The 21516-nt window shown below is 49.4% G+C and overlaps 2 protein-coding genes across 2 annotated transcripts; both read left to right on the top strand.

The window, feature by feature from the left end:
* Positions 1-1908: 1908 nt before the first annotated feature.
* APOA5 (apolipoprotein A5) lies at positions 1909-8277 on the top strand. The gene is made up of 6 exons (XM_054049463.1): positions 1909-2567; positions 3655-3872; positions 4173-4288; positions 5516-5591; positions 6303-6414; positions 7306-8277. The coding sequence occupies exons 4-6, from the start codon at positions 5543-5545 to the stop codon at positions 8240-8242; spliced, it is 1098 nt and encodes a 365-aa protein (XP_053905438.1). The 5' UTR covers positions 1909-2567; positions 3655-3872; positions 4173-4288; positions 5516-5542; the 3' UTR covers positions 8243-8277.
* Positions 8278-8351: 74 nt separating this feature from the next.
* ZPR1 (ZPR1 zinc finger) lies at positions 8352-20606 on the top strand. The gene is made up of 14 exons (XM_054005589.1): positions 8352-11137; positions 11421-11582; positions 13042-13132; positions 13800-13870; positions 14084-14170; positions 14273-14395; positions 14699-14752; positions 15043-15109; positions 15573-15643; positions 16720-16809; positions 17053-17163; positions 18078-18164; positions 19407-19472; positions 20010-20606. Exons 1-14 carry the CDS (start codon positions 11015-11017, stop codon positions 20142-20144), a joined length of 1338 nt encoding a protein of 445 aa, XP_053861564.1. The 5' UTR covers positions 8352-11014; the 3' UTR covers positions 20145-20606.
* The last annotated feature ends 910 nt before the right edge of the window (positions 20607-21516 follow it).

Genomic DNA, 21516 nt, shown 5'->3' with positions numbered 1-21516 from the left:
CCACCCCGTGCTCGCTGTGAAGCTGTAATCTAGAGGGGTGGATTGCCGACACTCCGGTATGTTGGTGATGTAGCAACGGAAGCCCTTGAATGCGTTGCTCTGAATCCAAACCATATAGCCACATTCCCAGCCTCTGAACAGTCCCCAAATGAGGAGATGCCTTCATAACGCTGGGTAGGTCAGCCCAGTGCTGTTGTTTTGTTGTTCTCTGTGTGTGTGACTGCGTATGCGTGTGTGAGTGTGCACTGAACTTCTTACGCTGCACTGTCCGCAACGAATGAGGAGCAGGGCTTTGTCTCTTTCAGACACCCCAGGAAGGAAGCTGCTGAAGCGGGTCCGTTTTATTTTACAGCTGCATTGATTTCGTCTGGGGTGCTAATCTGACACCTGTGGGTGGAGGGCTTCTTTGGGCCTTGATCATCATCTTCATCATCCACATTCCTGCAAGGGGAAGCTTTCCGGCATTGCACTGGCTTTAGCCCAGACTGCCCCTCATCTCTCTAAGGACAGCCCTGCTAAAGTCCAGGCGAGTGCTATGCTAGGCAAACAGCATCTAGAGCGATAGTGGGTTATCTAGCGCCCACTAGGCATTCCCATTGCCCAACGGCCCCTAGGAAGCTGGGCCTACCTATTAGCATTCCATGAGGAGGGTCAAACTGGGACTAAGGGGATTAACTGGGATTAAGGTGGCAAGGAGAGGGCTTGCATTGGCAGCAGCAAGCTAGCTCAGGCAGTTGTGAAGACGAGTCACTGTAACCCACGTCCCCTCGGAAATAATGGTTGGATTTCTGCTGCGTGCACAACTCGCTCCCCAAAGTGACACCGAATCTGCCGCCAGGCTGCTCTCACAAACTAAGCAGTGTTAGGCTGGCTCTGTATTTGCATGGGAGACCCCAAGAGACACCTCGCTGCAGAGGGAAAGAGTGATGCAGGGGCCCCAGCAAGCTCCTGCTCTGTGTTTGTACAGCGCCTGGCACAATGGGGTCTCGGTCACTACTGTAACACTACAGACCAGTTATGTGGTTTAGATACCTGCTACTCTCCATGTCCTGCTCCTGGCTGGGCTGCCCTGATCATTAGTGCCCACACCAGCCACCTTCACCCGTCAGAAACCCAAGTTAACTCAGCATCAGAATCGACTTCCTGAGGAGCAGGGTGCATGTGGAGCCGTTGGAGAGGGGGTGGAGCAGGGCAGCAGGGCTGGGGAACGAGGGCAGAGAGAGACGAGCCCACTCACATGACTGAAGAAGCTGGGGAAGGCCTGTGGGAATGGCTCATGAGACTTGGGCTGTGAACTCTGTGCAATGCCCAGCACTGTGGGGCTCTGGTCTCAGGTGGGGTCTCTGGGTTCTTCAGTCCTGCATCAATAAACAATACACATCTTTCCTTTCTCAGCAGCTTTTTGGCTCCGGCAGGGAGAGGCGGAAAGTTGTCCCCAGCTCATGGCTCTTTTGATGGCCTCGTTCCAGTCCCCAGTGGCCGGTTCTGCATGTCCCCCAAAACACCAGCCTCATTCTCGGCACTAATTGGCCCCCTTGTGGGCCGTCTCAGGAGTGAGGCGAGGGGCTGAACGGGCCCTGGAGACTGAACGCCTCTCACAGCCCTAAGGAGGTCAGTGTGAGGCACTCTGGGGAGCTTTACATGGGCTGCTCCTGTCCCGGAGATGCGGAGAGGACCTAGATCCCCAGGCTACCTCGCCCCAGTGCTACATTCACATGAAAAATGTTTTAAATGGAATAATAATAATGGCAGAAATTGATGGACTAGGGCCACGTTCCTCCAGGGGCTGGAAGGTGCCCAATTAGAGGGAGTTATAATAGGCATCACGCAGGAGCAGCTCCCCAGCTACCTGTCCGGGCTGGAGAGTGACTTCGGGATCAGGTGGAGAGGAAAATGGGGCTGCAGCAGAGCCCTGCGCCCTGTGAGCCGCTCCTGTTTGCATGGCTCAGGGGAGAGAGGTGAACTTTGGTGTCAGAGGAGGGTCAGTGACTGCCTGGAACTTCACCCTTGCCTCAGGCTGGACTTTGCCAAATACGTGGATTGTCACCTCCTCTAATCTGCATGCAGATAACACATCCTCACTGGGAAAGAGGCTGAAAACATGAAGTACCCTGTCTGCCTGTTTCCCAGAAAGGCCTTAGGTATTAATGTGATACAAAAGCTAAATGAGGTAAAGGTTTGCAGATCAGTTCTCGGAATAAGCAAATCGGAGGTGGAGAGACAGTGTCTGAGGAGTTTACTCCCGTCACTGTTTACAGAGTTTGATTCATTTCCCTCAAAACAAATATTTCCAAGCTTTGTTTTCCTATTTCAAATGCAGTGCCAGCATCCCAGTGCTTGTGAGCAGCTGTGCACTAACACACCAGTGTGCCCAGACCAGAGTTCACCAGCTGTTCCGTTGCTTTGGTTTGCTGTAGCAACCTGAGCCCAGTGGAAGCGTATAGATAACGTATAGATCTTAGTAGCAGTGCACGGTCTAGAAGTCAGCCTGGAGATCGAAGCACCTGCACAGTCTATGCTGCACAGAGCCCCAGGGCTCTGCATCTGGTTGTATGAGTGAAGCTCAGGTAGGATCCTCGTACACCTCCATGGATCACCTGTGTGCTGGAGATGTCTTGGAGATGTCTCGTGTTGTCTCCTACCTGCCTCGCCTGCTGTGTTCAGTGTGCTGCTGGTCACTGCTTCTGCATCAGCACAGACACAGGGGGCTGTCAAACAGTGTGACGGGTATGAACTGACCCTTCCGGGTGCTGTCCATTTCCTCGCCTGCCGTCCTCAGGAGAAGCTCTGGGTGGAGAATCTGAAATGCCAGTCAAAGGCGCCTGGAGCCTGGGGCCCACAATTTGTTCGGAATGTTTGAAAATGGCTCGGTTTTGGAAAACGCTCTCAAACGCGGCTTTTCACTTTAAACTGGCCCCACTTTCACTCAGCATGGCTGGTTTTTCAGTGACAAATATGCTTTTTAAAATGTTGTTTACAAAATTTGAAATTGTTTCACCGGTTAAAATACATGAATAAAACATGCCAAAAAGTTACATGTTGGGTGTTCTGGATGGACAAATAGCCATTTTGCTGAAACTGGGCAAAAGATGAGCTGTCTGGGTTATGAAATGGCTCAGGACAAAAAGGCACCATTTTCCCAAATCTTTTCCCCCTTTTGCTATTAATTATTATATTTCATAGTTCTATTCACCAGGCTCCAGCTGGGATCAGGGTCCCTTGTGCTGGGCAGTGTGCAGACAGATACAGAGAGATGGTTCCTGCAAAGAAAAGCTTCCGGTGGAAAGATGGGTACTGTGGCTACAGCCCTGAACTGGGACTCAGGAGATCTAGGTTCAGTTCCTTTCTGTCAGAGACTCCCCAGCTGTAAAGTAGGGACAATAGCCCTTCCTTTCCCCCACCCTTTGTCCGTCTGTAAGTTCTTCAGGGCAGTGACAGACTCTCACTATGTGTTTGTACAGCACCCGGCACAATAGGGACTGATCTTAATTGGGGCCTCCAGACGCTACCATGATAATAAAACACTAGTAATCCAAATTCCCTTAAGGGGACGTGCAGCTGTAGGTTGCCAGTTTCCAAAAGGTTAACAGCCCCTGCTTTCCCCTCTTGGATTCTACCCCCTTCAGGGCAAATAACCTCTTGCCTTTTCCACAGGATTGGCAGCTCACACTTGGTTGCGCAGCTGTGGAACCCAGTGGCAGAACTATCAAGCCAGGCAAACAGATAGTGCTGTTTGTCTTGGTGTATGAGACTGGGATACAAAGGTCAGCCCCAAATCCAGCTTCACCCGAATCCAGAGACCTGGGCAGCGCGACCAGCAAGGCCTCTCTTAGCACTGGTAATATACCATCTTATCCATCAAGAAGAGAAAGGTGAGGACCTGTGATTGGCTATTGTTCCTGGATACCCTGGAGCTCTGGTATTTTCTAACTTGCTAGCCCAGTGGATGCTTAGGAGGATGTCTGGCACATACATTTCTGCAGCATGCAAAGGGTTAACTTTGTTTGTAAGCCACTGGGGAGAGAGGTGGTTGGCTGGGGTAGCTGGAACTGAACTGGTCTGGTAGATGGGTGGGGCGAGGGTGGTGAGTGATCTGAGAGCCAGTCAGATGACTGGTACTCACGTCATGCTCTGAGAATGTCTTTGAACCTCCACGTTGTATTTACATGCAGATGCGTGTGGGACCTCTTGTCACCTGAGCACTTCTGCCTAATATTGCTCCATATATAAAGTGAGCAGCGTGATCCAGGGTCCAACTCACAGAGGACAGCAGGTGAACAGCGGCTAGGTAAGGTGCAGGTGATACAATTCGTTAATTCTGCAGCAGCTCAAGGCATTTTCCGGGGAATGTTGTGTAGAAGTTAGAGCAGAAAGCTGTGAGTCAGGACTCCTGGGTTCTATTCCCACCTCTTGAAATGTTACCTAGTGCATAGGGACACGGGGAGTCATGTTTCCTGGGTTCCATTTCTGCATCGGGGGGAATATGGTTTAGTGGTTAGAGCAGGGAACTGGAAGGACTCCTGAATTCTAGACCCAACTCTTTCACTGACACACTCTAGGTCACATCTCTATGAGCCCTAGTTTCACCAGCTATAAAATGGGATAACAATGCTGATCTACTGGTGCTACAGTGGCCTGTGATGCTGGATTACTTAGACTGCAAAGATCTTTGAAAGCCTTGGATGAAAGATGCTTTAGTAGGGTATAGTGCTCTTGTATGGATTCCCACAAGGGCATAAAGCTGTGAGGTGTGGGGGCGGTCTCACCTTAGAGCACTGTAAGAAGTTTGGAAATGAACCTGTATCAGGGCTATAGAGTTTTCCTTGACGTCAGTGGACGGATCTGTTAAAATGGTTTCCCCTGAGGTTGTTCTGAGTTATCTTCTTGAAAACAGTGCCCAGTGCACAGCTGAGCTCTCTGATCATTTGGAATAACTAATTTCAAACCAACGGTGATATTGACACAAAGGGGTGATTACCATGCATGTGTGCAAATTGAGGTCACCTGTGCTCTCCTCACAAGGACCACTGAACTTGTATTATGATTTATTTATTTGTATTATGATAGTGCCTAGGAAGCCCTAGTCATGGAGCAGGAACCATAGGTTGTGTCCATCGTTTGTTCCCACTCAGAGGCAGTTTATCTTGCTGACCAAGGGGGCCAGTTCTTGATACCCTTACTCACATTGAGAATGCCTTACACCTTGAGCGGCCCCACTGAAATGAAATCAATGAAGCGGTAAGGTGCTGCTCAATGGGAGGGTATCAGAATCTGGCCTCTGGCTGTATTTTACATTCACCATCTGGACTTTGTGCCATCCAGCTGCAATTTAAATCCCCACCTGAAATGTGTTTGAATCGAAAGAGAGTCATTGCAAAAAGCAACAACCCAGACAGAAGACCCAGTCATTGGAAAATGAACCTGGCCCCCACCCCATGAGCCGATAAAGTGAAGGCAAAACCTGGGTCATGGCAGGAACTCCACTAACTGCTTTCTGGTTGCTTTCTCTCCGCAGAGTCCCAGCCCAGTGACCAGACTGACCATGTCTCACAAAGCTGCACTTCTGGCTTTGCTCCTGGCCACCGTCTCAGGTTGGTGATCTTCTCTATAACAACGTGCAGGGACTCATTTCCTGGCTCTAGACACAACAGTGGAAAGTCCTTGGTCGGGGCAGTGCTGGGGATTCAGCTGCGTGGCAGGGGGCACTGGCTGCTTACAGGAGGATGCAGCTTAGCGAGATAGTATTTTGGGACAGGAGATGACAAGTCCGTTGACCCATCTCGCCCCAGACAAGAAAGGTGTCACAGTAAGATGACCCAGTGACAAGTCCCCCATGTATTGCTCCTTTGATGCTATCGCTGTACCCCAAGGCAGGGTAGCTCTGACCCTGTCACGGGAGTCTCAAGCATCTGGACCCAACATGTGCCACTGGCCTCCACTTCTGTTGTGTCATGTGAGGCAGCCCCCCTGACGAATCCTTTGGGTTATGCTGGGCCTGGCACCCAGAACGCCCACTGAAGTTAATGGGGGCTGCAGCTCTGGAAATCAGGGCCTTTATTACTTTGGGGAGGGGGCGCCCCTGGGACTTGTCAGTGTAGAGAAGCCTCCTGAGCATCCCAGGGATAAAACGCTGTCTCAAGGATTTACAGACTGTGAACTCCATCAGTTTAAGAGCAGTTCCCAACACCAGGTCTTCCCTTCACAGAGCTCCCCCATGCCACGTCCCTGCTACCAACCTCATGCTTTGCCACCAAGGCTCTCCCAGGGTCACTCTGTTAAATGCTCTTGTTCCACCCATGCAGTTGCTCAGGCTGAACGGGCGAGGAATGGGTTCTGGGATTACCTCAGCCAGCTCACTCATGACAAGGACAGTATGGCACATACCCAAAGCATGAAGCTGGATCAAGAGATCAAGTGAGTACCTCGTTCTCTGGGGTTAAAGAATTTGTAGGCAGTACCCTGAAGCCCATTGCCCTGTCAGAGGCCAAAGAACATCTGGTTCTTGCACTTTGCCTTCCAATTGCTTCCAGGCTGATTGGTTTATTGATGGATTTTTAGAGAGGCATAGTGCCCCTAAAACCTTCATATATATATATAGGCATCTTGGCATTTCCAAAATCTGTTGTGTCAATACTATCCATCCCCTATGTGGCTGGAGATCCCCCAACTGGCCCTACCCAATAATAACTGAAATACAACAAAGAAAAGCCCAGTGGAAACCCAAAAATGATTCCTGCAGCTTGGCGAATATGAGCTCCGGCCCAGCAGCCAAGACTGGGAGCAAGGACCACAGGCAAGGGCTCTCTGCTGAGACAGGACAGTGAGACTGGCGTGACTGGTAATATTGGTTAGACCAGCAACAACATAGGCAAGTGCTATGCAACCAGCTCTCTGAGGGCTCTATTGCAGTTGTGATACCCCAACTCAGCTCTGCCAGTGCCCCTCATTCCTGACCTGCATCCCCTCCCTGCTATTCCATTCATGACCCTCATTCCAGCTCTGCCAATGCACCTCTTTCCTAATCTATCCCACTACCTGCTTGCCTCTCCTGAGCTTAGACTCATGACGAATTCTGCCATGTAGTTTTTGTTCTATGGGCAAAGTCCACAAGGGATTACTCTAAAATGAGACCCAAGGCCCAGGTGTCAAGGGGTGAAAAGTTAGTACTTTATACATCTTTGAGAGCCCCCTTTCTTAATGCAGTGCCCAACTGTACAGTCACTATTGCTAGTAAAGTAACAAAAGGGCTAGGACGAGGAATCAGAGCTCAGGCAGTTAGAAGTATGTGTCTGTTGTTTCTTACAGAAAAGTGAAAGAAAGTATCCAAGAAGGAGTTAACTACATGGGAAATCTCCTTGAGAAACTGGCCCCACTCAACAGAGGACTTCAGCCCCGGTTCTACCAAGACTCCGACAGCCTGCGAAGGCTCATCAGGAAGGAGCTGGAAGGCCTGAGGGTGAAACTGTCTCCTTATGTGGATGAGGTGCACCAAAAAATCAGCAAGAACCTGGAAGTGCTTCGCTTCCAGCTGACCCCATTCACCCAAGAGCTCCTGGATCAGGTCATTCTGAAAGCTAGGGAGCTCCAGCAGCACCTCACCCCCACTCGAGACGTGAAGGCCCAGTTTCTGGAAGGTGTAGATGAGGTTCAGAGGTTTGTGTCTCAGTATGCCAATAAAATAGCCTTTCATACTGACCAAGTGAAGGAGGTCTTCCATCCGTACGCTGCCAGACTGGTGACGGAGATCCACCGCAACGTGGAAGAGCTCCATAGAAACGTCATCCCACACACCAAAGTCAGCCCGGAAAAACTCAGTCAGTACATCCAGGAGCTCTCTGAGAAGCTGACCCAGAATGCCAGGGATCTCCATCAGAAGATCCAGAGGAATCTGAACCACCTCAAGGAGCAGCTGCGCCTTTACCCCAGTGGCCTCCGGGAGCACATTGCTGGCACTACTGTAGACCCTCACTGGGCTGTGGACCCCTACATGGAGGGCATGGCTCAGGAAGTGCAGCAGAGAATTGAGGAGTTCAGAAGGGACACGTTCCTCCAGATAGACGACTTCACCAGAACCATTGACCGGGAGACAGAAGAAATGAAGTTCAAACTGTCTCCACTGTCCTCATACTCAGAGGAGTTTCAGGACAGCTCAGCACCTCTGGAGGATTTGCATGTCCGGCTTGACTCTCTGTGGAAGGATATTTCCCAGAGTTTAAATGAGAAAAGCAGCGATTTACAATGAAATCCTGTACCTGTGTATAGAGAGGGGAGTGTGTGTGTGTGCTCGTGCGCATGCTTAAACCATGCTAGTGGAAAAGAAAAACTGTCAAGAGGTCATGTCCTACTCTACTGCACTGTTGGCTAAGGACACTTGTGGCCATGACTTGGACAACTATAACATGCCATCAACATGGCTTCTCGTGCCACATAAGTACAGCTCTTTTGTCTAGCTGCAGTGCTAGTCCAGAGTTCTCAAATCTGACGGGCGTTCAGCCAGCCCCTCCCTCACTGCCCGGCAGGCCCCTGCGGCTGAAAAAACACGGCAACCTGCTCTCTCTTAGAAAGATAAAGCCACAAAGTCACCTTCTGTCAGAAGGATACAATTTTGTGACTCCGTATTGAATCATGCCATTTTACTAAAATAATTCCACAAACTAGCATTGCTGTGGTCTTTTGAAAGCCAAATGGGCAGAGTGCTTATCTCAGCAGCAGGAAAGAGGGAATAAGTACCATACCTGTAATTACCTATAGCAGTGATTCTCAAACTTCAGTGCACCATGACCCACCCCCGCCTTCTGACAACAAAAATTACTACACAACCCCAGGAGGGGGGGACCGAAGCCTGAGCGCACCACCCCGGGCTGGGGGTGTGGGGAGCAAAGCTGAAGCCCAAGGACTTCTGCCCTGGGCAGGAGGCATGTAACCTTAGTCCCCCTTCCCAGGGCCAAAGCTTTGGCCCTGGGTGGTGGGGCTTGGGTTTGGGCTTCAGCCCTGGGTGGTGGGGCTTGGGCTTGGGCTTTGGCTTGGCCCTAGTCCCCAGCAAATCTAACACCAGCTTTGGCCCCGACCCACAGTTTGAGAACCTCTGACCTGTAGCATACACTATATATATATATATGGCCCAGTTTTATAAACCTTACTCACATTGACTTCAGTGAGACTACTCAGGTGAGTAAGTACTAGTCAATGGGAGTAAAAGGTCCAGCATCTGGTCCATACTGTATGTCTTTGGATTAATACAGAGTTGAAATGTTGAATTCTTTTTAAACTCTTGAAGCTGGACTTCTGGACTTTAACAATCTTCTCTGTGTTACTAGAGTGAATAGTACATGCTGCTAGTGTACTGCACCCTACTTAGGTTACTCTGCAGGGTTAACACTTTCCTTGCACATTCTGTGTATATATAAAATATCCCTCTCTATAATCACAGCATTTTTTATGGAACAGTCGATGGGAATTCAGGTGTTTGGATGTTGTAAGCCACTGCCACTACGGTATTGATATGCCATTTGCTATACCAGTTTTATGGTTTCTTCCCCTGCAATTTAACTGTCAAATCTGCTTCAATAAAGTTACATGTTGTTAGATTTCTTTGGAGTTGGTTTTTCCTTTTTTTTTCTGTTGAAATTGCACAATAAATACATTATCACAATGTGTAGACTTTTAAAGGCTATGTAGGAGCCACATTGCTTTGTCTCGCTCCACAACTTTGTACTCATATATCTGGGTTTCAAAACCCAGCTCAGCATCTTGGCATTCAGTATAACACAAGAACATAAGAATGGCCATATTGGTCCATCTAGCCCAGTCTCCTGTATTCTGACAGTAGCCAGTACCAGATGGTTCAGACGGAATGAACAGAACAGGGCAATTTACTGATGAGCCATCTCCAGGTGTCCAGTCCCAGCTTGTGGCAGTCAAAGATTTACGGACACCTGGAGCATGGGGTTGTGTCCCTGATGGGCCATTGATGGACCTATTCTCCATGAATTTATCTCATTCTTTTTTTAATCCAGTTATACATTTGGTCTTTACAATGTCTCCCGGCAATGAGTTCTGTAGGTTTACTGTGAGTTGTGTGAAGCAATTCCCCATCTTTGTTTTAAACCTGCTGCCTATTAATTTCATTGGGTGATTCCTGGTTCTAGTGTTATGAGAAAATAACACTTCCTTATTCACTTTCTCCACACCATTCATGATTTTATAGACCTCTATCATATCCTCCCTTAGTTGTCTCATTTGTAAAATGAACAGACCTAGTCTTTTTAATCTCTCTTTATAGGGAAGCTATTCCATACTCCTAAGCATTTTTGTTGGCTATTGCTGTACTTTTTCTGATTCAAATATAACTTTTTTGAGATGGGGGCTGCGTGCGGTATTCAAAATGTGGATATTCTGGGGATTTATACAGTTCTAGTGTGATATTTTCCATCTTACTAGCTATCCCTTAATGGTTGCTAGCATTCTGTTAACTTTTTTGACCGCTGGTCCACACTGAACTGATGTTGTCCTAATTTAGACCCCCATCAATTTTCTATGTATGGTTGGGATTATGTTTTCCAATGTGCATTGCTTTGCATTTAGCAACGCTGATTTTCAGCTGCCATCTTGTTGCCCTGTCATCCAGTTTGGTGAGATCCCCTGGTAACTCTCTGCAGTCAGCTTTGCGCTTAACGATCTTGAATAATTTTGTAGCGTCTGCAAACTTTGCCCCCTGACTGTCCACCCCTCTTCCCAAATCCTTGCTAGGAACAGGTTGGTGAGGTGTGCGCGCCCTCAGCCTCCTGCCATCCCCTGTGCCAGGCTGAGGCCTACGCCCAACCCTGAAGCCTGTGTGGGAGTAGCTCTGCGTCACGTGACGTAGCGGAGGCGCTCCTCCCGCCCACACGAGGCCCGCGGAGCGCTCCGGCTCCCCCTCCGCCCCGCCCAATCGCTTTACAAAGGGGGCGTGGCCCGCTCAGGAAGTTCCGGGTCAGAGGGTGGCCGGGAGGCGGAAGCGGAAGCAGAGAGCAGCATGTCGGCGATCAGGGAGCTGGAGTCCGTGCGGGGCGGCCCCTTGTTCCGGCCCCTCAGCGCCGAGGACGAGGAGCAGCAGCCGGACGAGATCGAGTCCCTCTGCATGAGCTGCTACCGCAACGTGAGGCCGGGGAGGGGCCGCCCCGGGGCTCGCCCTGCGCGGCGGGGGGGTACGGGAGTACGGAGGGGGGGGCAGCTGCTCGCCTGGCCCGGGGCGCGCGCGGCGGGGGGGGGGTACGGGAGTACGGAGGGGGGGGCAGCTGCTCGCCTGGCCCGGGGCGCGCGCGGCGGGGGGGGGGTACGGGAGTACGGAGGGGGGGGCAGCTGCTCGCCTGGCCCGGGGCTCGCGCGGCGGGGGGGGGTGGGAGCAGCTGCTCCATGTTCCCTTGGCTTTGCTCTTCCAGGGGGTGACTCGGCTGCTGCTCACCAAGATCCCCTTCTTCAAAGAGATCATCGTCAGCTCCTTTACCTGCGGCAGCTGCGCATGGTCCAACACCGAGATCCAGTCGGTGGGGCGGATCCAGGAGCAGGGGGTGCGCTACACCCTCGCGGCTACTGCGCGGCAGGTGAGCCAGGGCCCCTTCGCTTCGGCCCCTCTGGGAGGGAGCCGGGGGCAGGTCCAGGTCCAGACCTGATGGCCGGTAGCGTCTTAGCGCCGGGTGGAAGATGTCCTGGCAATTCTGAGGTATCCTAGTCGCCACTGGCCTTGTCTGGATCAATAAAAACATAATTGTGGAAAAACAGCCAAGCTATCAAAAGCCTCAGCTTGGGGGATACAAATGGCCTGAGTTTAAGCGTTCAGCACTTGTGAGATAATAGGAAGCCCCTGAGTATATTGTTGATCGTGCAGACTGAATCTGGGGCCTCGTGCTATAAAAGCCTGAGTACCTACTGCCTGACCTAGTAGACCCAATTCTTCTAGTCAATGTTGTAGCAGGCTCATGAACCTACATGTTGCCTAGCCACTGAAGGGGGAAGGAGTGTCCCACTGAATAAGCACAGGTTACACTTCTGATGCCTGTTGAAATGTAGTGGCTGATCCTGGGCTGTCTGCGTCTCTGAAGAGCATGTTTGGTGCCTGTGCATCCTGACTGAAAGTATAGCGTGGGTTGAAAGGGGTGGAATTTAGGTAAGCAGGTTCCAGCCAAGACCCTAGGACTGTGAATACTTGCGTATAAGTCACAGCTGCCCTCAGAGTACAATACAGCAGCAAATCTGCTTCTCTGACTATTGTAAAGTAACTAATATTTAATGAGACACTATCAACTGCTCATTAATGGGATGCAAAAACAACAAGGAGTCTGGTGGCACCTTAAAGACTAACAGATTTATTTGGGAATAAGCTTTCGTGAGTAAAAACCTCACTTCTTCGGATGCATCCGAAGAAGTGAGGTTTTTACTCACGAAAGCTTATGCCCAAATAAATCTGTTAGTCTTTAAGGTGCCACCAGACTCCTTGTTGTTTTTGTAGATACAGACTAACATGGCTACCCCCTGATTAATGGGATGCTGACTTTCTGGGAAGTACTTTGGTGTAAGATGTCCACACAACATGCTAAAACAGGCTATTTTGTGGAGACATTGTGAGCATTTGAGGAAGGGAGAGCCAGTCAGTGGATCAGTGTTTGCCCTGATGCATGGCAGCTATGATCAGAAAAGGTTGTTGTTTGTTGTTTTTGTCGGGTTCATTGATGCTTTGATGTATCTGCACTTACAAGGTGGGCAGAGCAGATGGGGGTGGCCTAGCGTGGCAACCATCCAAGCGTAACTTTCTACTTATGAACTGAGGTGTATGGGAAAATAACAGGTGGGAGAAGCAGCCCAGGGAGACAGTGAATGGAAACACTGGTTTCACTGGGTGTGTGTGTGTGTGTGTGTGAATGATCTTCTATTTGGGAACACAGTTGTAAGCATCCTCCCATGTGCTTCTCAGGGTTGAATTCATTCTTATTTGCTCAGCGTGTGTAGGGTTCCTGGCCTGTTGTAGCTTTATTTTTAATCTTTCCTATAAATTGTTCTGTCCAGGATATGAATAGGGAAGTGGTGAAGACAGATTGTGCCACGGCTAGAATCCCAGAGCTAGACTTTGAAATTCCTGCGTTTTCTCAGAAAGGAGGTAGGTATGTAATCTGAGCTCGCATGTGGCTTGGGGTGGCTGGTAGCTTAGCAGAGGTGTTGGTATAACAACAACTTTTGGCTACTGGAATGGACGGCTACTCTATCTGAGTATGACCTAGTCTAGACAAGGGTTTGGATCTTTGTACTGGTGTGAATCAGTTTATGCCCAGCTTTACTGAGATGGCTGTATGGATGGAGGTGGGTAGAGCTAGGCTCTGTGGTATTACTGTCTTAAATATCTCCCGTTCTTGTACTCTGGATCCCAATTTATCCTGCTGCTAGTCAGTGCCTAGCATTGAAAGCTCGCTTCCCCCAAATCCTGCAGTGTCTTGGAGACAGTGTCACAGCCTAGCCCTGAGGCGTCTCTTCCTTCATGGATGCTTCTCATGTAGGCAGCAGCAGCTTCTTTTATCGGAGGTGTGGGCTTCTGTCCACTGACGTGTGCATGGTGAATCTGCAGCTGGATGGTGCTGTCTGAGTAGGGAAGAGACTAGACCTACCAGGGCAAAAAAACAGGCGTTCTTAAGAGTTCTTGTTTTCCCATCTGGGGGAATGAATAGTTCTAGGAAGGACTGGTGGGCTGGGGATGATAAATTTAGAAGATTAACAACATTGCTCTGGTGTACTTAATGCTTTAATTAGGTCTGTTTTCTTCCTCTATCAAGCTCTTACCACTATCGAGGGAATAATTGACAGAGCTGTCGCTGGCCTGGAACAGGATCAGCCAGTCCGCAGGGTAAGGTGCTTTAAGAAGGGAATCTCAAAACAGATGTCTGCTTATGGTTTACACTTAACTACAAATTCTGCACCTATCACGGTTACACATCCCCTACTAGATGATGAGCTGAGAACACTTCTTGGCTCACCATTGTGCTTGTGACAGGCCTATCTGAAGGTCTAGGCTGGTACCAAAGATCCAATCCGATCTTAAGTGTCTCTCCTTTCACAGGCAGCAGACAAAGATGTGGCAGGAAAAATAGATGAGTTTATTGGCAAACTCAAGCAGCTGAAGGAAGTGGATTCTTCTTTCACCTTTGTAAGTATTAGCAGGAGGGTGAGGGAATGCATCTGCCCCTCTCTCTTTGGGGGCAAAACAGGGAGAATTCCTGAAGACTTTCCTTATACTTCCTTCTGTCAGATCATAGACGACCCCTCAGGTAACAGCTTTGTGGAGAATCCTCGTGCGCCGCAGAAAGATGACGCTCTTGTGGTTACTCATTACAGGAGGACTGCCCAACAGGATGCTATGCTTGGACTTGAGGTATTGCGTCTGGGTGGGGAAGGTGTCTTAAAGTCGGAAGCGAGGGGAGGCCTGGCAGGTGTATGTTAGCTCTTCCCTCATTCCTGCTTTGCAGTCCCTGTCTTCCATAACGGAAGGGCAAAATGCCCTTCAAATCCTAGTCTGTGCCCTCCTTTATATGCTAGAGGGGATGCTGCTGAGTAGCAGAGGCATTCTTCTCTTCCACCCTGCCCCAAAGTCTGTTCAGAGATCCATGAATGGGAAGATGTATGAGGTATAACTGTCTGAGTTGGCATACTGATACTAGCCTCTATGCTGTTTCAGGTGGAGGAGACTGATGAGAACCCAGCTGACTCTGTGGAAGATCTGAGGAATGAAGTGAGTAATGTTCCTTGTTGGCCACCTGGAGCTGGCTAACTGGATTGTAGCTCTGTCCTGATTGCTCTGAGGAGCATGTGGTATTGGGCACACAGACAGGGATACCTAAACTGCCCCATTTGCTGGGCTAATTCTCTTTCTAAGCTACAGTGATCAGGGCCATAAGTATCCAGATGGAAGCTAAATTCATGCGTTGCTCCTGGTTGCAATATTCTTTGGTATCTGTCTTTAGGCAAGTAAGTGCTCATAGTGCAACAGATCAGACTCTTCATTGTGTTCTTCTATTGCAGGTGTTACAATTCAACACAAACTGTCCTGAGTGTAACGCCCCAGCCAACACTAACATGAAGCTAGTGCGTATCCTTCTGATGGGACTATGTGACCGTACAAATTGGCCTCTTCCTCCTGTGCAGAGGGGGTGGGGTTCAGTATTGTGCACAGGCCTGGTGCTTTGTATTCTGCCAGAGAGAGGCTTAAAGGTCTGACCCAGGATAGCAAAGTCTGTGACTCCGGAGACACAGCTAAGTGCTACTTATAGCTTGGAAACAAGCTCATGTTTGAATCCTGATGGATGATCCCATTAAATAGGAGCAAAAGGCTGGAAATCTACTAGTGCCTGTCAACATGACTCTCTGCATTGGTGCTCAGTACCTGCATTGGCACTGACATGCTAATCTCCTTTGAATGCTCTTTTGAAGACAATTGCATCCTTGCGTGGCAAGGCTGATAGGGCTGGGAAGTAGCTTAGTCCTCTGTAAGGAAGCCAGAAGTTCTTTGTCTTGGAGGTATTTCAGGCAAACTTCCTAACGGTCTGTCCCAGAAATTCCACACTTCAAGGAAGTGATCATCATGGCTACAAACTGCGAGGCCTGTGGGCACAGGACAAATGAGGTGAGCTGCAAATCTGACTATGTCGTCTTCGGAACATGCCACTCTTCTGTGCTCTCCAAAGGGATGGAATTTTCTGTCTGTCCCCTGCCTGCACCCCACTCCTTATCATAATCTGGCTTCCTGGATCACACATCGGACAGAGGAGACTAGGAGAGATGGGGTTTGTTAAATGTCTTTTGTAGCAAACGCAGGTGGGTAAGACCACAGCAGCTGAGTGGCTAGCATGGGAACAAATACCTGCAGCTCTGTCACAGTATGTTAATTAATTAATACAAGGGAGGGAGAAGAATTATTCCAGCTTAGTACTAATGTGGATACGAGAACGAATGGATATAAACTGGCCGTGGGGAAGTTCAGGCTTGAAATTAGACGAAGGTTTCTGACCGTCAGAGGGGTGAAATATTGGAACGGCCTTCCGAGAGAAACGGTGGGGGCGAGGGACCTGTCTGGCTTTAAGATAAAGTTAGATAAGTTTATGGAGGGAATGGTTTAATGATAAAACATAGTAGTCGAGGAAAACCAAGCAATGGTAGGTAAATAGTATAATGGCTGACGGGTCAGGCTGGAGACTCTTGCCTATATGCTCGGGGTCTTACTGATCGCCATATTTGGGGTCGGGAAGGAATTTTCCTCCAGGGCAGATTGGCTGAGCCTCTGGAGGTTTTTCGCCTTCCTCCGCAGCATGGGGCAGGGATCTCTAGCAGGAGGGTCTCTGCCGATTGAGGTCACTTAAAACAGGATTGGGGACTTCAACAGCAGAGTCCAGGGAAGGGGTAGGGACGGTTTTATGGCCTGCAGCATGCAGGGGGTCAGACCAGATGATCATAATGGTCCCTTCTGACCTTAAAGTCTATGAGTCTATGAGCTAAGTGGCTGACTTGGAGACTAACCCTTCTATCCCCAAAATCTGTCCTAAACCTAAGGTTGAGGCACTGACCCCAGATCTGACTGGCCCACTGCAGGGTCTTAGACGCAAGACATACACCAACTATTAAAGCACACTGTAGTGGCAAGAGGATTAAAATATTCTGAATTCTTTTGTCACTTGTAAACTAACTCTAACAGATTGTCTCTAGGTTAAATCTGGAGGAGCAATAGAACCGCTGGGTACCAGGATCACCCTTCGTGTTACAGACCCTTCAGACATGACGAGAGATCTACTAAAGGTAATCTCTTCCTTCAGATATCTGATAATCTCTAAATGTGTGTGGCTGCTTCTTGGGACCTCTTCTCTCAATTTGGCCCTGCTGATGAAGGGAATGGGGCCTAGTTAGAGCTTCTGGGATTTATTCCCAGCTCACCATAGACTTTCTGTGGTCTTGGCTCTCAGATGGAAGCTGCTCTCTAGCACATCACCATTTTGGATGACCTGGAACTAAGCATACCGTGTGTCTCTCTGTTCTCTACAGTCAGAGACGTGTAGTGTGGAAATTCCAGAGCTGGAATTCGAGCTTGGCATGGGAGCGCTGGGGGGAAAATTCACTACTCTGGAGGGGCTGCTGAAAGATATCCGAAATCTGGTAAGTGGCCTATATTAAGCTCCTGTTTAGCTGAGGTCTGTACCTGTATTTGGGATGCATAGGCCCCATGAGTGCTGAGTACCTGTAGCTTCCTGTAGACTTGGATATGCTGCGCAAGTGCGTGGCACCACTGAACGCAGTCGTTCATGTTATGCTGCAGCCTTCACTCACCCTGCCTGGAGAGGGGGGAGCACATCAGCCACTCGCAGTGGCTTGCATCCTCTTCTGGGGAGAGGTGGGTTGTCCTTCCAGAAGTCTTCCCTCCCCTTCTCCATGTTTCACTCCAACTGTTCTTGTACACCTTGCTCCCTAGAGCCAATCAGTGCATGAATCGGAGGGTTACTTGAGAGCGGCATCAATCACTCCTTCCCTAGGCTCTGGATGTGCTGCCAGTCCTGGCTCCCTCCTTCTGAACAACTGAGGGCAGCTCTGATATGTGACATAGCTTAATGCCTACTCTGTTCTGGCACACTGATGCCCACAGGAAGGCAGGCTGTAGAAGTGGGTGGCTGAGGTCATAGTAGATGGAACGGACAGTGTCCCTCTAGCTCCTACATCTGCTTCTGAAAGCAAAGAGATCTGTAACCAGTGCACAGTGTGACTGAGAACTCTGTACAGGGCCTCTGCCCTGTAGATCTTGATTCTTAAGACACCCCTCTCCCCTCTGAGCTGAGCTGCAGGACTTGCCCTTGACTGATCTGAAGACAGGAACGAGCTTTCAAAGGCCTATTATGGGTTACCTAGAGCAGCATGCTATTGTAGAAGGCTGCCAATTCCTGTTAACTAGGGACTTCCCAGGGCTCCCCTGAATGCCCTGGGCCAGGCTGGGCATGGTTCACATGCAGGTACCACAAAGTATTCAGCAATAGTAACTCAGTGTGGCACAGTGTGAAAGAGCCTGTTTTCTGTTGCAGGTTGTGAAAAACCCCTTCACTCTGGGGGACAGCTCCACTCCAAGCAGAGTGGAGAAGCTCCAAGAGTTTGGCAGAAAGGTATATCAGGTTAGTAGCTTTGGTGTCCTATTCACACCGAACTTGGCAAATGACTGACCTGCTCAGATGCGTTCTTTGGCAGCATTGCTGCAAGTCTGAAGTGTGTAACTTTGGGGAATCTCTGCAGGCATGTAAAGTTTACCCCTCCTTACCCTGCCATCCTGTTCTCAGTTCCCACCTTCCATCAGTGTCCTGTGTAGCCATGCTATAAGCCTTCTGCAGGGAGGGGGCTTGAGGCTCCTGCTTCAGGACCACTGATGTTGCTCCATACATCATTAGGCAGGGAATACCTCCTAACACAACATGCTTGCACCCGATGAAGGCAGTAATCCTGAAGCTTGCCCTGACCTCAGACCATCACACAAGCTAGACTAAAGATCAGCATCCCTCCTCTGGGCCACCTAAAGGTTGGGCAGAGCCTTCCTTTCACTGAAATGAGGCAAACCAGCCATGCTGCAATACTGTCCAGGCCAAAGGGGGCTAACTTCCCATGTACATTGAGCTAATGCTCTGGGGCACCTCCATGCCATAGGATCTCCAAATCTAGTACCTAGAACTATATGCATCATGGACTTGGATCAAATCACTGGCTGTATTAGTGTTCTAGTAGCCAGTATTCAGAAGAGTAATATAATACACTTTTGGCTGTGTCTGCCAGCATGCAGTGATCCAATTGATGGGTGGGGGGGTGTCAAGATGGAGCACTGCATGCTGGGAGATGGAGGCACAGCCATATTAGATTACTGCTTCCTTGTCCAGTGTGGACAGCTGTGAGAAGCTGCACTTCTATTTACAGATTGTCATTGGCTTGCAGTATGTTTCCTGAACATCTTGGATAATGGGGCTGGGAGACGCACTCTCTTAATTTGTTACACCAGACTACTCAAACCTTCAAATGTCGCAACTGTTCATGATCTGAACAGGCACTAGATAGCAAAGCACTACTGTCATGCGGCTTCCTATGCCTGGAACTCTGTCCTGCTCTAAGCCTCCTCACCTGAAGCATGTCCTGTCTTGAGTGAATGCTGTTATGCACAGGAAATGTTCTGTCTAGAAAGCACTGTGCATTCTTCGAGTGGTGTATAAGGCTTCTGTAGCTCCTCTGCATAGGTGAGTGTGGTGATGACAACCTGCAAGATGCAGCAGAGACTTGGATTTTAGGATTGATCACTGCTAAAATGGAGCATGTGGGGTCCTGGCAACTCTTCAGCAAAGGTGCTGAAGCTGTTAATCTGCCTTTTGTTTCCTCAGATTATGGAGGGTCACATGGAGGCTCACTTCATTCTGGATGATCCTGCAGGGAACAGCTACCTTCAGGTAGAGTATTGAGCACTTGTAATGAGACTTCCTTTTTAGGGTCTTCTGAATGCAGAAATCCACAGATGCACACCTTCTTTCTCTTCTCCTTCTCTCCCCCACCCCATGCTATTGAAAACAACCAAGGAATCACTTTGGGGGTGGACTGAGGTGGGAAGATAATTTCACCTCCATGCCCCTGTGCCTTAACTGGTTGCCTTCATTCCAGGAGGTGATTCCATTGCTGGTGGTAGGAAAAAATTAGATGCATGGTTCTTCAGGGGGCTGAGAGCTAGGATCCTAACTCTCTGCTTCTGTCTGCTATTGACTTTTGGAGCTTGGGCAAGTCACTTGATTTCTCTGCCTCACATAACTCACTTCTAAAGGGGCTGATCCTTGCCCTCCTAAAAGGGAGAGTAAGGCTCAACTATTATCTGTAAAATGCTTTGTGATCCCTGGCTGAGACTTGCCGGAGAAGTGCAACACACGCAGCTATGCTCGGCTCTGACCCATACCAAAGCACAACTAATGTTCTCTCTCTCTCTCTTTGAACCGAAGAACGTCTATGCTCCAGAAGAAGATCCAGAGCTAAAAGTGGAGCACTACGAGCGTACGTTTGCACAGAATGAGGATCTGGGCCTCAATGACATGCGAACTGAGGGCTATGAAACTGGGCTGACCTCTGAGCGGTAGCAGCACACGGAGGGACAGAAAAGCCAAACTCTTTTCACTAAGTTATTACTAATTACAATAGGGCTAAGGAGCTGCCCTGTCTTGCACTGGCAGCAAGCTTTTTCCTTTTGTTGGACAGCTGGAGGGTACACCTGCTTAACTTACTTTTTGGAAGTTGGCAGGTGGGCAGCCTTTAAGGTCAAAAGTTCTGAGTCTGTTAATTGTTTTGGAGGTTTATACTTGTATAAAGAAAAATGTAAACAACCTGTTTGCCTGGGTTTCAGTTGTGTTCTTTGTCTCCCTGCACACCTGTAAATGCATCAACTGGGATCAGTCGAGCCCCTCCTTGAGCAGCTGTTGGCTCTGCAGCTAGTGGCTCCAGACTGATGGTACACTTCTACTTTGAAATGAAAACCACTCTCACTGTCTGTCTCTGTAATCTGTTCCCATGTAAAGTATTAAACCAAGTGTTGCTTTTGCATAGTTCATGTGTCATTTTGTTTTTTTGTGCATGTCCTCGAGCTCACATCTGAGAAGACTCCAAGCACAGAGAAGCTTGGGTTTGAAGGGTGGGAAGGAAAGCTAACAATGATTAAGAGGGGATCAACACAATCTGATTATGGCTAATGCTTCCCCCACAGAAGGGGTTTGGCAGTGTAGATGCAGTTCAATGTATTTAGCTTTGCTCAAAATAAAAAAGGAGTAACGTGACAATAACTAACTGGGTTTGTTTAATGTTCCCTCTGAGATAAAATGGGGCAGCTGTACTGCCCTCTTCTGCACCACTTGTAGGAGCAAAGAGGATGCTGGCTTCTTCTCAGGACAGCTATGGTTTTTTTGTTTGTTTTTGTTTTGTTAAGTGGAGGTTGTGCAAGCCATGGAATCTGTGATTTCAGCCTATGGCAGCCAGCAGGACCCTCCAAAACTCCCTAGCCCCTGTGCCCAGTGGGGAGACCCCATCGCTGAGCTCTTCAGTTTGTCATGGCCTTTTTTTTTTTTTTTTTGTAGTAAAAGTCAGCCAGGTCCTGGCCTGCTGTGAATTTTCTGTGTGGCCTGGAACTTATCTGTGCCATTACGAAAACTCTCCATGACAAAATCTTAACCTTCCTTATAACCTAGCCTGGGGGGTCGCCCCCACAAGGCTGCAGCCAGCAGGGCCCTTTGCCTTACCTGAGGTTTTAATGGCCGGAGAGGCAGTTTTAATAATTTACCCTGCTGCAGCCTATGGAGCTCCCTTCCCCTCCCCCTCCCCCGGCTCAGGCGGGGCAGACCAAGGGAACTCCCCGCTGCAGGAGCCGCGTGCCCCGCCCCCTCCCAGCGCTCGCTGTACGTCACACGCCCTGCGCAGCGCGTGAGCAGCCGGAAGCGCGCGCCCGCCCGCTCGCCCCGCCCC

Source organism: Malaclemys terrapin, chromosome 15 (genome assembly GCF_027887155.1).
Source record: "Malaclemys terrapin pileata isolate rMalTer1 chromosome 15, rMalTer1.hap1, whole genome shotgun sequence".
Classification (NCBI taxonomy): Eukaryota; Metazoa; Chordata; order Testudines; family Emydidae; genus Malaclemys; species Malaclemys terrapin.
This window is presented reverse-complemented; position numbering and strand designations above follow the sequence as displayed.